The sequence below is a fragment of the Hemicordylus capensis genome, chromosome 5 (genome assembly GCF_027244095.1).
Source record: "Hemicordylus capensis ecotype Gifberg chromosome 5, rHemCap1.1.pri, whole genome shotgun sequence".
NCBI lineage: Eukaryota > Metazoa > Chordata > Lepidosauria > Squamata > Cordylidae > Hemicordylus > Hemicordylus capensis.
The window spans coordinates 148,756,444-148,773,587 of NC_069661.1; the positions used below are offsets into that span (position 1 = coordinate 148,756,444).

The 17,144-nt window shown below is 42.0% G+C and overlaps 1 protein-coding gene across 23 annotated transcripts in view; it reads left to right on the plus strand.

The window, feature by feature from the left end:
• MAGI2 (membrane associated guanylate kinase, WW and PDZ domain containing 2) overlaps positions 1 to 17,144 on the plus strand; it is a 953,479-nt gene that overhangs the window by 736,244 nt on the left and 200,091 nt on the right. For all 23 annotated transcript variants that reach the window (XM_053251292.1, XM_053251285.1, XM_053251284.1 and 20 more), the window contains one exon: positions 2,775 to 2,832. In XM_053251292.1, the coding sequence (XP_053107267.1) occupies positions 2,775 to 2,832 (58 nt within the window). The remainder of the gene's footprint in view (positions 1 to 2,774; positions 2,833 to 17,144) is intronic.

The following is a 17,144-nucleotide window of genomic DNA, read 5'->3' on the forward strand; positions in this document are numbered from 1 at the left end:
GTATGTTGTTGAGATTTTTGTGGAAAAGATAATGACAAATGAAGAATTTTGAGTCTTGAATGTAACTATGACATCGATGCCTGTGCCTTCACTTTGTTTGCAGTTGTTACACCTTTATGACAGAGATGATAATACTATCAGAACTAAGTAAGTGATGTGTAGACATAACATTGTCACAGCATGAAGCACTAATTGACTAAAGTACAACTGGAATCAGAGCTGGATTAAATTCACATACAATTGTGTTTCTGTTTTGTCTAGGTTAAGGGGGAAAGTTCCATTTCTAGTTCTTCTATTTCTAGTTAACTTTAAAAGGTGAACTTAGCGTTCAGATGTCTCTAACACAGTGATTCTCAAACTTGGGTCCTCAGGTGTTATTGGACTTCAACTCCCATAATCCCCAACCAAAGGCCACTGAGGCTGGGGATTATGGGAGCTGAAGTCCAATAACACCTGAGGACCCAAGTTTGAGAATCCCTGCTCTAAAACAATAACCTGGGTTGAGTTTTCAGTGGCATATGAATTTGTTACTTATATACGTTATTTGTTCCATATACCTCCAAAGTGTGCAAATGCCACATATGGTTGATGGGAAGACCACCTCATTTTGTACCTACCCCATTATAAGGTCCAGCTTTGCATCTACACATGCATAATGGTTAAATATGACCTTTGTATGTCAAGTCCATTGCACACAGAAATGGTCAGCACAATGTCAAAATCTGTGGGAAATGATTGCATAGATAAGGGCCCAACATACTGAGCTCTGTGCTTATAGGTCTCATTTATATGCTATATCCAATGCATGGATGCAGGGCTGGCCTTGTAGAAGACGTGATCCCATACCCATGTCAAGAACAGACTCCACACACTTCAGGAATATGTGTGCATAACCATAATCATTTTCAGGGGTGGTGTTAGGGGTTGGCCAGGTTGGGCATGGGCCTGTGAACCTATGCTAAACTAATGGCTCATCTAAGTACTGAAGAAGGAGGACATTTGCTACAGCTGCCCACTACAGAATGGTAAGATGTTTGGTAGGAACGAGTGGTGGTGGGCAGCAGAAGCTATGAACATCTTCCTCCTTCAGTGTGTGGCACCATTTTGATTTCCTAGTTGCCCTATCCTGCCCTGATGCCACATTTCAGATGAAGTATCAGAAAAACAAAAATGGACCTGTGCACTGAAGAAATCTCTTCCTCCTCCTGCTGCTGCTGCTGCCCACCATCACCTGATCAGCTTGCCAGGAAGTGGGCTCAATGGGGAGGCTTATTGGACAGTGGTGAGCAGCAGCAGTGGATTCCCCTTCCTTCAGTGCTGCTGCTCTGGTGGCAGCATTGCTGGAGGGAGACACCCATGACTCAGTTAACATTCCCAGTGCTGGGCATAATCAGGGAAGTGGGAGACCAGCAGGTACATGGCCACTAGTCCCCTGCTTCCCAGCCCAATCACATCTGGCACCAGGAAACAACCTAATAGTGGATATTCGTCTCCTTCAGTGCTATGTTGACAGCAGGCTGACGGGACAGCAGCTATCCATTTGGGCTTCCCGGCATTCATGTGGAAACCAATGAGTTTACAAGAAACAACTGCTAGTTTCTCATATCCCCTCTCTGGATCTGGGCAACCTGGGAGGGGATGGGGGAGTGGTGTGCATGTCTGGCTCTAATCCCATGCTCTACCCCACAATAGTGCCTGGCATCAAGAAAGCATCAAGCACTAACAGCAATGGAGAAGCATTTGCCATGCGTGAGCCCTGCCTCATGCCATTGGGAGACCTAGCACGGGGCCCCATTACCTGACACTTGGCCTGATCACTTTCAAGCCACTTGGTTTCTCTTTGTTGTCTGCAGCCCCTACTTTTCTCTGCTTTCACAGGCATAGCAAACACTCATCAATATCTCTGAAAGTCCTCTTCGATTCCTATAGTGCACTAAAGGTAAAGTGTGCCGTCAAGTCGATTTCGACTCCTGGTGCCCACAGAGCCCTATGGTTTTGTTTGGTAGAATACAGGAGGGGTTTACCATTACCTCCTCCCACACATTATGAGATGGTGCCTTTCAGCATCTTCCTATATCGCTGCTGCCCGATATAGTACCAGCGGGGATTCAAACCAGCAACCTTCTGCTTGTTAATCAAGCATTTTCCTGCTGTGCCACTTAAAGTGACTACTTTGCAGTAAAGAGAAAATGCTCACTGAAATGCTCTGATTCAGTTCAGTTTTGCCAGTCCTCTTTCAAAAAGCAACTTGTGACCTGTTGAAACCCTGTTTAATACAGCATTGTATTTAATTTGAATTATACAAACTTTTTTAAAACTCTGGTTTCTCTTCAGATCATATAAATTGTTCACTTTTTACAAACTTCTTTTATAGCAATCACAATGATGCATAATTTTACAGTGTTTAAGTAGCAGGGGGGAAATTCTTTGTCATCTTTGGCAAACTGTATTTCTTGGGGGAAATTCTCCCTCATTTTCCTGGATAACACAGATGATGCACTACTATTCCTGGCAGGGACAATTGCTTGCACAGTGAGAGATAATCTAATGTATTCTTCTTAGACAGTGATTGCCCTGCTTTTTCATGCCAGTTTTCAAGCCAAAACTACTTGTGTCTGCCATGGAATATGTCTAAAATTTGGCACTGGTTTTGAGGACTATATTTAACTTTGTTGTGCAGTTGCCACACTTGACAACAATACTCTTTCATTATTATTAGAAATCTTGGCATCCTGTGCTGCATTTACTGAGAGACATTACTCTTTGTTTTCCAGAGCTACCATATGGCTGGGAGAAAATTGATGATCCCATTTATGGCACTTATTATGTTGAGTAAGTTTCCAAGTCCAATATTAATTTACTATTAATATTGCATAAACTATTGTTAATATCCCATGCTGTGCTTCAGTTGAGATGGTGTGCACCCCACCATTTTTTCTTCTACACCGTGAAACATGGCAGGGAATAGCAGACCTAATAACTAGAGCAATCTGTATTTTTTATCAAAACAAGACTCTTCTGGCACTATATAGACAAACAAATTTATTGAAGCTGTCATGAATTAGTGTTTATTTCATTAGATGAAGATGATCGGATGAAGATCAGCAGCAGCAGCCTCTAGACCACAAAAAGCCCTTTGCGTTTTTTTCTGCAACAGACTAAGATAATTATCTGGATAATTTTAATGTGAGACAGAGATAAATTGGGGTCTTCATAGGGAAAGGGACATATGCTGGCCTGTCCCTGCCTATTCTGAGTCTAATAATGTTCCATAAGCAACAAGTGTTGTCTGACTGTGGCCAATAGCAATTCGCAAGTTTTGAAGTACTAAGTAGCCGATGATTGATTGATTGATTGATTGGTTTTATATACTGCCTTATATGCCATGGTTTGCAAATAACCATGACATATAAGTGGTTAAATATAGCAGAAGTTATTTGTGAACCTTGGAATTCCATTTCTAGGGTCTCCCATCTACCCCTTGAGGTACGTGGGAACGGTGACAACAGAGCAGAGGGGTAGCTAGGGGAGAGGGGGCCCGTGTTCACCCCTCTCGCCAGTGGCCCCTGAGAGTGAGTGAGATAATGAATGAAATAGGGAGGGGTGGAGCTGGAGGGCCCTTAGGAGCTGGGGGACCTGGGTTCTTTGAATCTATCTGCTCAATTATAGCTACATCCCTGCATCAGAGTAATTATGATACTGCTACTGGTCGGCCAAGTGCCATGAGCTTGGTATATCCCTGGGACTTCTTATGCCCTTGTGGAGCCATTTAGCACTAAGAACCGTATACAGTGGCACATATTGCAACATGCTTCAAACAGTGTTCCATCCAGTGATGCTGCACCATCTTTTGTCAAACCTTAGACCAGAAAAATATTCATTCAAGGAAATATAGTACTTCCGGTCCTAAAGCCATCTGAATTTTAAAGTAGTAGCCATGGGGACCTTTTAAACTAGTATTTCTAAAACCAGGTCTTCTTGCAGAAGCACCACAAATTATTCCTAATATGAATAAAGTAATCACTGTGTCACTGATCTCAGGCAAGTGTACCGTGTATGCTAGTACATCCTTTCTCACAAACAGAAAACTTCTGCTGGATGAGGGGAACAAGAAGAAGAGAAGACAGTCCTTATGTGCAATTATTAAACAAAGGGGAGGGATGGAGGGGTTGGGCAATAGTTCTGTGCTGACGTAACCTTTCCCCTGAGATTGCTCACGCTACACACATTCTAATTATATTTTCTGACATTTAGAGTCAGCAAGCTATACCAAACCACACAGCAGGAAGCAGGGGCATAGCAAAGGGACAAAAGGCATTGCCCTGGGCCAAAAGTGAAGCTGGGCTTCCCCTTCTTCTTGGGAGAGGCAGGAGGAGCAAAGAGCAAGCTGCTTCCCAGCTGGTGGGCCCTCATCGCTCAGGCGCTAGGGAGGTTTGTTTTTCCTCGTCCTTACTCAAGTATAGCTACGCCACTTTCAGGAAGCAAGAAAGATTTGCCTATAATGGGATGTAACAAAGGTGCATGTGTGCAGCCCCATCCCATCAATTGCATGATAGAAGAAAAATTGACTATAAATGCAATAACTGAATAAATAAGGCTTGTCACTTCAGTGTTTATAATCCAGCTAAGTAAAGATTATTGCCTGTAAAGGAAGCGAACAAGAGATAATAATCTGTTACTATATCTTGCTCCACATCTGAATTGTTTTTCAATTGCTGACAAATGGAAGTGTTTTAATTGAAAATAAGCTGACATTTTAATGCATTCACTCACATGGCATTTGCAATGGAAAATCTAACTTAGAAAGCTTTCATTTTCTGTACCATCAACCGTGCTCCATGTGCAAATAGGTAATACAGATACATCACTTCTATAAATAGATAACATTAATTATCTTATATCAGTGAGACACTAAACCAAAAATGAAAGAAAGTAAAGAGAAGGAAATTCAAGCTATCTTCTGTTGCTTGCACTTTCTGTACTCCCCCCCCCATATATATATATTCCCCATAGGCATACCCATGCCTAATCCCATGTGTGGCAGCTCTCGCGAGAGTTCACGAGCAGCTGCTGGATAGTGACGGGGACGGGAGGGAGGGAAGAAAATGGTGGCAGCCGCAGCCAGGCCAGGGGCCCAGTGAGGAAAAATGACAGCAGTGAATGGTGGTCGTGGGTGGCCAGCTGGCCAGCAGGCAGGCAGAGAAAACGGCAGCGGCAAGCAGGCAGGCAGGTGGAAGAGGGCAGTGGAGACTGGGTGGGGGGGAAACAATGGTGTCAGTAGGTGGGCGGAACAACATGGGGGTGTGGCGGTTGTGGGGGCAGCGGGGGGGGGTGGCGAACTAGAGGCACAGATGTTTTCTGCCCGGCCCAGCTAGTATATAAGTAATTCAGTCATTTATATAAATATAGGAAGACTTAACAAAACCACACTATCCTAAAATAGATTATCATAAGGGGAAAATCTCAGCAGAAGATGACTTTGAACACAAATTCCCAAACCAAGTTCACAAAAATATCTAACTTAGGGTGAAGACAAACATAGCATTTGTAGAACAGTGGAAGAAGTTTGAAAGTGCCACCATGTCAATACAAATGTACTTCTTTTTTCCATAGGACAAGCCTGGTTGTGTGTGGCAAATCTTCAATTTTTCAGGATGTTACCATTCAGATTGATATTGCCAGCATTGATTGGCCAGCAGCTGTGATTTCACTAATATACACAGCTCAAAATCTTCAGAGGAGGGGTGTGCACAGACCACAGTTTGAGCCATAGTCTGAATTCAGACCAATCTAAGGTCTAGCGAACTGATTCAGTCCAGTTAAGCTGAACCATAAAGCGGTCTGGTAGTTTGAGCCAGCGCTGGGGGATTGGCATGAAGCATCTTTTTAAAAGTAAAGACACAAGTCCTCACCAGCATCACCGCTACTACAGGCAGCTTCCTGCTTCAGTGGCACTCAGCAGCCCATGCACAGTGGTGGTACAGCTCCATCACTTGCCTAGTGCATGCATGGAAACCAGGTGAGTGATGGCGCTGCACCACCACTGTGCACAGGCTGCTGGGGTAGCGCCATCACAGCAGGAAGCTGCCTGGAGTGGTGGTGATACTGGTGAGGACTGGTGGCTTTACTTTTAAAGGTGCCACTGTGAAACGCCGAACCAGTTCACTGGACTGCAGACCAGTCCAAATGTGGACCGCAGGATGTGCACACCCCTACTTCAAAGCCATTTGCAACAAAAGTAAATAAAGTTAAGGATGGACATATAAATAAATAGGCACACCTCCTTACTTGGCCTTTGTACAGCAAACAGTTTTCAGAATGGGAACACAATAACATCACTTGGCATGTCTCTCTTTTCTAAATAGCAGTTAGGGTTGAAATTCCTACAAAGCCCAAGACAGATTTCATAGCAAAAGCTCATTTTAAAGCTCTTATTCAATTTTGCTTCCTTTTATTCAACTCTGTCCTTTGATCACATCCAAAGCTTATCCACAGGATGCTTCCATAGGTGGGATATAGCTAACCAGGACACGTGAATATAGGTTTTATATATTATATTATATTATATTATATTATATTATATTATATTATATTATATTATATTATATTATATTATATTATATTATATTATATTATATATATGAATTCTATAGGTCATCTGACCACTAAGCTTATGTATTGAAATGTCAGCTATCACATTACTGCATCACAGTGACCCTGAGCAAATCACTACTCTCAGCCTCCATTTCCCATATTGAAAAATATGAATCCTAATTACCTGCCTTATGTTGTAAGGGAATGAAGATTTTAACACACTTTGCAAATGAGAAGTACTATAAGAAACACTATCAAACATGCTGAAATCTTTAATACAGAAACTGCTGAAAGATTATTTTGTGGATTATTTTGCAATCTACAGCATCCTAACTTCATTTTTAACTTCTTCATCTTTGACCTTTATATCTTATTGGATGTAGTACAAGGGTATTAAAAATATATCTGAAAGACTCTGCTTGGCTATGTCACAGGATGCAAAACTTAGAATTCTTCTATATCATAGCAAATCACAACAAAAGATTCTGTCTTAATTAACTTAAAAGTTGCCCAAGAAGTGTGAGTCCTGTTAGGTAAATAATGACTTACACTTTTCATTAAAACAGATCCCATTTTTATTGCCAGCATATCAGATTTGTGGAGAGCAGTTTTGTTTCTTTTCAACAGCTTCTTGTTTTGCTGTCAAATTCATTTTGTCATAAGAGCTTTGGTGCTGCTTAATTGTTTCTGACACAGGGGCAAACTACACATTCCAAACAAAGATCTGTGTTTGGTTTTATAAAATAAACTTTACAACATGTAAATTTAGAGCACAGAAGTGGCAGGGAGAGAAGGGACGCTTAACTTTTTCCTTCCTGCTGTTTCTCTGTTTCAGATTATTTCACACTTTTGCAACTAGTTTGTATTGAAGGAATTGTGGATAGGGAAAGGAATAAGACAGGCCTGGCGTCAGCACAGGAGAGCCTGGGTGGGACCCCCTCTTCTTACCATAATGGCAAACCATAATGGCATTCTCTGTGGGCCAGCAACAGCAACAGCTAAAATAGCATTCTAGTTGGCAGCTTCTGGCCACCATGTTTCCTCTCCACAGTGCTTCCTCCCTTTACTGTTGGTAAGAAGCTGTTGCTGGCCCAGCAAGACAGAAAGAAACCCGTGTTCACTACCATGGAAAGGGGAAGGCCCCCCCATCCAGGTAGGAAGGGGCCACTAGAGGTTACTCAGAGGGTTCACCTATCTGGAACTAGCCCTGGTTGCTAATGGCACTTTTCATTTAAAAAAAAAAAAAAAGTACTGATATCAGATTAATGTATTTGCCTGTTACATGAAGTTAGATGTATGTAACCTTAGAGCTCAGTCACACATCTTCTTCAATAGACACTTCTGCTTGAGAATATACTCTGCGTTTTCACTTTTCTAGCTTGACCAGCATGTGCAGAAAAGATCAAGTGACTGACTAGAGATGAGGAAAAAACTCCAAATTAGTTTCATTTGTCCTCAGTGATATCATAACATAATCAGTCTTTTAGCTGCATGATGCAGTCACTGTTGAATGGTTGATTTTAAAGGGAAAGTGGTTCTGGTGTTGCAGCCAATTGGTGCTGAGAATAGGTTCACACAATGAAGCATTTTTGCTGCCACCTGAACACCAACATGTGACAAGGCAGGCTGCCAGGGAGGCTATAGGTCCTCTGAATCTCTGTTGGGGAATGCATTGATGGGAGCAGCAGTGTCCCCCATTTAAAAACTGCCATGGTGGCAAAATTTGCTGGAGGATAAAACCTTTTCAGAAAGCACCCAACATTTTGATTCAGTCTTGTGAAGGCTGCCAAGCAGGGGTGTATCTAGGGTGGGGCAGGCAGGGCACGTGCCCCGGGTGCCACTTGAAGGGGGCGCCATTTCTTAAAATTATTTTAAAAAAAAAAAAGCCTGCCAAAAACAAAATGGCTACCGTGCATGCTCAAATGGCCTCTGTGAGGCCCTAGGCCATACCAGGCATCACAGAGGCCACTTGAGCATGCATGGTGGCCATTTTGTTTTCATCTGCCATTTTAAAATAATAATAATAATTTTAAAAATGGCCACTGCACAAACTCAAATGGTCCCTGTGAGGCCCTAGAGGCCAGCAGGGGGGAGGGGGGACCTTTGCAGACCCCCCAGCCATGGCTTTTAGGAAGCCCCCCCGAAGGGGCTACAGGCAATTTTATATATATTTTTATATATATATATATATATATATATATATATATATATATATATATATGTGTGTGTGTGTGTGTGTGTGTGTGTGTGTGTGTGTGTGTGTGTATATATATATATATATATATATATATATATATATATATATATATATATATATAATAAGTCACTGTACACATATCCAGATATGTGACTTGTATGTGATCTTCAGACTTGTATTTTTCAGCTGATATTATGGTAAAGTTATCTGAAAGATGGGTGTCAGATATTTGGACAGGGGGCGCAATTTCAATGCTTGCCCTAGGCTCTATTTTCCCTAGATACGCCTCTGCTGCCAAGACGTGTCCCATAGAAGTCCCATAGAAGTCTGATTATATCCAGTTGCCACAGCAAGCCTAAAACAAGGTTGGTGCCTGTGGAGCTAATCATGTATGCAATCACATGATCACCCTAGCATATTATGCAGGAACTGGAATTTAGAATTTTCTGAATATTTTCTGGCAGCAGCCTCCCACAGGGTGGGGGGAGTTGTGTGATTGGACTATTAACTGAATTCAGTCTAGTCACTAAGTTTTCTTACCCATTTGTTGCCAAGACCTATTTCTCAATTTCCTTGTCCTACTCTACAATGTTCTATCTATCCAAATCTGGTCTCACAATGGCTTGCTATTCCATGCGTAAAGCAGCACATTGTGCTAGGGAAGACAGTGCATTCCTTGTCATTCCTTGTCATCTTCAAACAGAATTTATAGAGATGTCCATTGATCCTAATAGCTGGAATGCTGTTAAGTATCTTCACCATGAGACTTTTACCCACAGTTGCTGTCAAACTGTGGGGCAAGCCTCTTGGGGTCAGACACAGGATCCTTGGAGGGGATGCCAGAAGTTCCAGGGATAGAGAAGATCTTACAGCAGTCCAGATTAGAGACGTTTTTCTTCTAATACCAGGGGTATAGTGTTGCAACCACATAAAAGAAAAAATCGTGCCATCGAGTCAGTGTTGACTCTTGGAGACCACAGAGCCATGTGCAGGGGCGTAACTATAATAGGGCAAGGGGAGACAGTTGTCTGGGGGCCTACTGCCTTGGGGGGCCCCCCAGAGGCAAGTCACATGACTAACTCCTCCAGCTGCGCACCCACCCGGGCTTCCTTCAATTGTATTCATCCTCCGAAATTGATGTGAGTATTAAGACCTGGAGCTACCAGAACCGCATGTCTTTCTCTAGTACCATTAAATCAATTGCATCGTCCACAACTTACAAAACCTTAAAAAAAAAATTAGGATGATGTTCTATTGTGGCACTCACTGGGGGCCCATTTTAAAATCTTGTCTCTGGGCCCACTCCAACCTTGCTACGCCCCTGGCCATGTGGTTTTCTTGGTAGAATACAGAAGTGGTTTACCATTGCCTTCTCCCGCACAGTGTGAGATGATGCCTTTCAGCATCTCCCTATATCACTACTGCCTGATATAGGAGTTTCTCATATTCTGGGAAACACACCATCGGGGATTCAAACCAACAGCCTCCTGCTCTCCAGGCAGGTTGCTTCCCTGCTGACCCATTAGGTGGCTGGCTGCAACCACATAACTACTTTGCTAAACATGCAAGCTGCAAATAGGCAGAGAAGAGAGGTCCTAACAACTTCTCCCCCTCCCACCTCCTTTCATGATTGCCTGATTTTTAGGAATGAGCCGAGTTCCAGTCCTCCCCCAATCCCAGGGGTGGCCTTTCCATGATCAGAGTGAGGTGGTCACCTGAGGCACAGGTGCAAGGCAGGCTGCAGGAGGTCAGAAGTGACAATCCCTGCCACCATGACTGCCATCCCATGTGCCTCCCAGCTGCTACCAGTCTTCTCAGCCCTCTGGGGCATCCTCTTAATTTCCCCTTCCTCCGTCCGCTGAGGCATGCCTCTGCATCCCCCAATTCCCCCCTCCCCGCAATGCAAGTTAGAAATGTCCCTGCCACCACTGCCCGGCTTGCTGCATAGTCTGAGAGGGCACAGATGCTACCACCACTTTCCTCGCCAGCATAGCCTGGGGATGCTGAGCATCTGCCTACAGATGATGGGGGGGCACAAAATGGTTCACCCCTGCCCAACACCATGGATTACTGCTTTACTTTTAATAACATCAGGGGTTTGCCATTTTATCTTGATTAGTAACCACCATTTTCGATTATATTGAATTACTGTCCAATATTATTCTACTGTATCAATCCACAGATATGTACACCCATTGTAGCAGGGGCTTTGTACATAAAGCTATGTGTGAAGATTTGGTTCATTCACTTGCCATAGAGATGTCTGCTGATGGGTCCTTTCTGTGTTACTGATGCACACTGAAGAATCACTGCAAATAAGCAGGGGCTTTGTACATAAAGCTATGTGTGAAGATTTGGTTCGTTCACTTGCCATAGAGATGTCTGCTGATGGGTCCTTTCTGTGTTACTGATGCACACTGAAGAATCACTGCAAATAAGCCTTTTTATGCAATCGTATGCATAATCACGATACAATTCTTTTTGTTCACCATTTTACTTACAGTATATGCATATGCACTTGTGCACATTAATAGTACACAAGAAAAAAATCTCTTGCAATCATGATCACATCAGATTACCTTTTTACATGTTTTATAAATTAACATTAGTATTATAGAGCAGGGGAACTTGCAAATCAAGTCAAATTTGGACAAGGAATTGAAAACTGTAACAATCAGTGATTGTGCAATGGTCTGTACAAAATTCCAAAATTTAAAAAGGGAACACTGAATAGTTATTTAATGCAATTGTTTCACTTTGGAAACTAGAACAGGCAACTCAGAAATCCAAATTCTAGGAAGAGAGTCAGATGAGGGAAATTTTGGAAACATCTCTAGGACTATGGGATTTATGCAGAGCCTGAAAAGTTGTAAATTTATGAAGGATACACCTGTGATTTAATTCATTCACCCTGCCACATATACTATTTGTTAAATGTTCAGAAAAGTACTGCTACATAGTCCTTTTTAAAAAAAGTGATTTCTAATCAACATAAAATGGCAAATCCCTGATGGTGTTAAAAGTGAAGCAGTACCATGTTCATAAAGACTTTTATAGTCAGCATAAAGTTCTGTGTTTTAATCTGCTGTCTAAGCTCAATAGGTTTGAAGTGAAAATTGCTTCCCATTCTTCATTATAAAAAATGACAGTGTTACACTTTCCTTTATTACTGGTGTTTAACAGATGACTTCATTTTTAATGAGACAATATCATATTATAAAATAGTGTCTTAATTATGTCATAAAAATTGATCAATCATTAAAAACTTAGATTGCAAACCTTTGTATGGAAAATTTAGTCACTGGAACAAATGTGTCACCCTCTGCTTCTAGAGAAATCTTTATTTTTCTGTTGGCAGATTGATTGATTGATTGATTGATTGATAGTTAGGTTTTTATACCACCTTCCATTAAAACTTTCTCAAGGCGGTTTACAAAACATGTTTTTTAAAAAGCTATTAAACAGTTAAAACAATACAAATATTAAATTGGAATATAAAAATACTGATCTAATTAAAAGTTTAAAAACATACAAAATAAAACCATAAAATACAGAGGAGCAGCAGCAATAAAAACACTCATATACAAGCCTGGGTAAAAAGCTAAGATTTCACTTGCTTTCTAAAAACTGTGATGGATACTGAGAAGCGGATGCTCACTGGGAGTGCATTCCAAAGCCTGGGGGCAATGAGAAGGCCCTGTCCCACATGCACAACAGCTGAGCCTCTTCATTGTTGGCACACTGACCAGAGTCCTGTCCGATGAACTTGTCAAGCAGGCAGAAACCCTCAGGAGCAGGCAGTCCCCCAGATATCCATTAAACCGTTAAGGGCTTTAAAAGTAAAAACCAGCACCTTCTATTGGACCTGGAAACAAATTGGCAACCAATGTACCTCTTTCAAAATGAGTGTAATATGATCCCAGTGAACAGTTCCAGATAAAATCCTAGCTACTGCATTATGCATTAATTGCAGTTTCCAGATATTCTTCAAGGGCAGCCCCACATAAAGCACGTCACAATAATCCAGCCGTGAAGTGACTAAAGCATGGGTAACTGTGGCCAGATCTGCCTTCTTGAGAAAGGGACGCAGCTGGCGCACTACCCAAAGCTGGGTGGAGGCACCCTTGGCCACAGCCTCCACTTGAGCATCCAAAAGCAGGAGCCAGGTCTAGCAATACGCCCAAGCTGCACACTTGCTCTTTCAAGGAGAGCACAACCCCATCCAGTACCAGTTGAATCCCCTCATTCCAACTGGCTCTCCTATTGACCAACAGCACCTCCATCTTGCCCGGATTCAATCTCAGTTTATTAGCCCACATCCAACCCCTCACTGCCTCCAGCTCCCAATTCAGGATATCCACTGCCTCCCTGGGATCAGGTGACAAGGAGAGAGAGAAAGAGATGAGTGTCATCTGCATATTGCTGACAACTCAGTCCAAGTCCCCAAATGACCTCTCCCAACAGTTTCATGTAGATATTAAATAGAATGGGGGACAAAATCGAACCCTGGGGAACAATGGAGGTGGATAAAAAATATTTATTTCCCATCCCTACCACCATGGAGTGGACTCTAGCCCATGTTCAGATGGATTAATCATTACCTTCCCTCCAGTGTCATTCCAGTCATTGTCCAAGTTTCATTGCCCTTAGCTCTGAGGAAAACTAAGGAGTAGAACAGGCTGCACCAACCCAGAGAGGGTGTTTAGGAGCTCTGGACACTGGAAACTCTCCAAGGGCTGTCTGGAAACCAAGTGGATCCATAAGCCTCTGGGGGCCTACATTCTAATTGGTTACCACCACTGTAGAGAGTAGACAGAGCAGTCAAATTAAACCCCACCAGATGATAACTGATGATAACAAATGAACTGATCATTTATTCCACGGTCACACACATATACAAACACACAAATGGGGCTGTGCGGCCCCATTTGGGAGCTAAATCATCTAACATCAGACTCAGAGGCATGTCTGGGTCTCAAGGAACAGCCCCTGAGGGGCGGCAGCCTGGGTTCTTTGAACCCATTCGCTCAATGGTGGCTCCGCCCCTGCATGGCAGATTCCATGGCTTTTTAGGAGCATCTCCATTTTGAAAGACCGCAACTCAAAATCTGTACCTTGTAACTCCTCAGTCTTCTGTAACACTTGTCCTGTCTCCATCTTTGACGAAACCTTATTTTCTTATTCAGGCTAATTACCTTTTTTAATAGTCTCAGAGGTCTGGACCCATAACCCTATTGAGGGGCATGAGGAGTATGCTCTGCTGGTAAAGAAGTTTAGCCCAAGGGATTATCTGGAGACAGGTTGAGTTTAAAAAGCAACTAAATGTTTATTAAGAAACTAAAACATCACATACTGAGAGAGAGAGTCATTGAACAACATACACAAACAGGCACTAGCCTTCACAACTGGACAGTTCTAACTGACTCTCAGCTGACCAAGAGAGACCTGTTAACATAACTCCTCATGCTTCTAGTGGCAGAAGAGATTACTACAATGCTAAGAGCAATGCTTTAGAATTCTACCAATTCTACCTGTTAACATAACTTTTCGTGCCTCTAGTGGCCAGAAGGGATTACTGCAGTGCTAAGAGCAATGCTTAGAATTCTACCAGTTTCCAGCCTGGAATGCACAGAATGTTGCCATATATTGAAAGTGGGCTGGTTTGCTTTTTCACACACCATTATAAACATAGATTTTTAAGCTTCTACTTTGCCAAAAGCTGATCTGATCTGATCTGATCTGAGTTCGGGACGTGATATGTAGACAAGCCCCAGCCCACATAGGTGGTTGTGATAGGAAGTCAGTAGAAACCATGCCTGCTGAGATATTCTTCAGACCATGAAGAATTGTTCACAAGGAGGATCACCTTACAAAATTTACAATCTACACATCCACTAGTGCAGAATCTGGTGTTATATTTAAAAATTGATGTTCAAAATATTGTCCTTTCTTTTTACAATAAAGAGTTTTAAGCCCTAGTAGTCACAAATAATAGCTTACATGGTAGTATCTGATGAAGACTCATATAGCAGGCAGGGCTTGTATGTTCATACATCTTTCATTGTTTGTAGAATGGGGCTTCAGTACTCTGTACCGCTTCCTATCCCTTTCCCTGGCTTCTCCTGCTTTTCTTCTGTTCATATTGACTTTCTGCCTCCACACACTGCATGCTTTTCTTGTCTGTCATTAATCACAGAGTTGGAATGTGTCAAAATCACCTAGCACAACACCCTGCCCAAAAGAGAAAACTACGATTACCCCCATAATGATCAGTCTGTATGATCCAGGGCACAGTGCAGGCAAATAGCAGTTATAAACTAGGCCTCAGAAATGGTAGTAGACAAACATAGAACAATAAAATAATAGATGTTCAAACATCAGAATCAGGGCCTAAATTCCATCTAAGGCTGTCCCATGATATTAGGGCTGAAGTATAGATTTTAAGACTGAAGATAGGATGGCTTGAATAAATAAATAAATAATACAATGTTGAAAATCACAGTGCCCTTAAAAAAACACAAAAAACCCCAGACAGAAGCCTCAGGGAATTAAATTGAATTGTTCCAGCTCAAGATTACCTATATCCCCTAAAAATTCTGCAGCAACTGCCATTTCTAAATGTTTAAGGAATAGCTATGGATACTTCTCTTCTGCTCTTTTAAATTTGATAATATCAGCACTACAGGTCCAAGAAAAAGTATTGAGAAGAGTCACATCAGATGGTAAGAAAGAATGATGTAATTCTTCTGGCACAGGGCTTAAAGACAGGCAAGGTTATGGGGGCTGAGACCAAGTACTTATTTCAGTGCTAATACTCTGCTCTTGTCCATGTGAAGTAATAAGAAAGATAAGAATGTAATATGACAGGCAAGCATTATGGACACTGCCTTTCCCTCATTACAGTGTAAACCCAGCCAGCTTCTGTACATCTTGGATTAGGAGAAGGGCTGCCTCCAGGTGAAAGAATGCAACTTCCAGACAGACTTGAGCCCGGGCATGTTTTTTCTTTTTCTTTTTTTAAATTCACCATGGCTGAAATGCAAATGTTGACTAGGTCATTTCTAGGAAATGATCATTTCTAGATCATTTCTAGGAAAGCCTGGCAGCAGCAGTCCTCAAGAGGCTGTTAGATGAAGAGTGATCCTGAGTTCAGTTTTCCCACTCAGTGAGAAAAACAATGAAAGCATTGTTATACGACTAGGTTTCACTCTACCTTGCTACTGTGATCTGGTTTTCTGCTTCTCTTGTGCTCTCAGGTTTGCTGAGACTTTCAATCTTCTTTCCTAATTTTACTAGATTCCCTGTTAATGGCTCATCACTCTCCCTTATGTAGCTTGTATCTATGAGCTAGATGTAATCCAGACAAAGTTGGGCATACCTAAGTCCCGTTGAAACACATTGGAAAAATCCAATTCATCTTTAAATACTGTTGATTTTAATGGTATTTATATCCTTACTTTTTATTGTGCCTTTAGATTGTGCCTATAGTGCTTTGATTGGACTGTCCTCTCCATGTTTCTATCTTTCCCTAGTCGCTGTCTCTCTGGCACAGTACTTGACATGTCTAAAGATATGATAACAATGAGGACAAGGAACATTCCTTATATTTTACACAAATTGGGTGGTATGATATAAGAAAAAATCTGTTACATATTCGGAATAAGGGATATATAGCAAATATGGTATTTTGTTTTGTTTAAATTGTATATAAATAATAATCTAATATATAGTAATTATTCCATTTTTGTGTACGTAGTAATTGTGCACCTCAGTTTTCCCAGGACCACTACTAGCATACCCAATATAACCCTGATTCACCCGTACTACTGAAGTGCAGTATGGCTTGCTGCACTTCTTCTTTAGTATAACTTGTAACTATACATACTAAAATAAATACAGCAACACGGGGACTGTTTTATTTTTGCATTGTTCTTCTGTTTGTATGGTGTCCTTCCAGAAGTAGCTCAAAGGGCCATTTTAGCCTCACAACAAAGTTGGTTAGGCTAGAAGGTAGACTTGTCCCAAGTTACTTATCACAGCATCTGAACATGATTTCCTGTGTACTTTATCACACTGGCTCTCAATCCAGTAATAACACATTAACAGTATCGAATAACAACACATTAACAAAGGAAGCCCAGCCCAGTTTTGCCTGCACGAGAGAACCACCAGGAGCCACACGGCTCCCAGGAGCAGAATAGCGGCAAACCCTATGGGGAGCCCCGGCTGCTAGCCAGGGTTAAGGGTGCGAGTGCCCTTAACCCTTTGCTAACTGATCATGTGCCGGTGTTGCTTGGCTCCATGTGACACCTACACACAAGTAGCCTCCTAGCCTGCATTGGGGAGCTCCCCA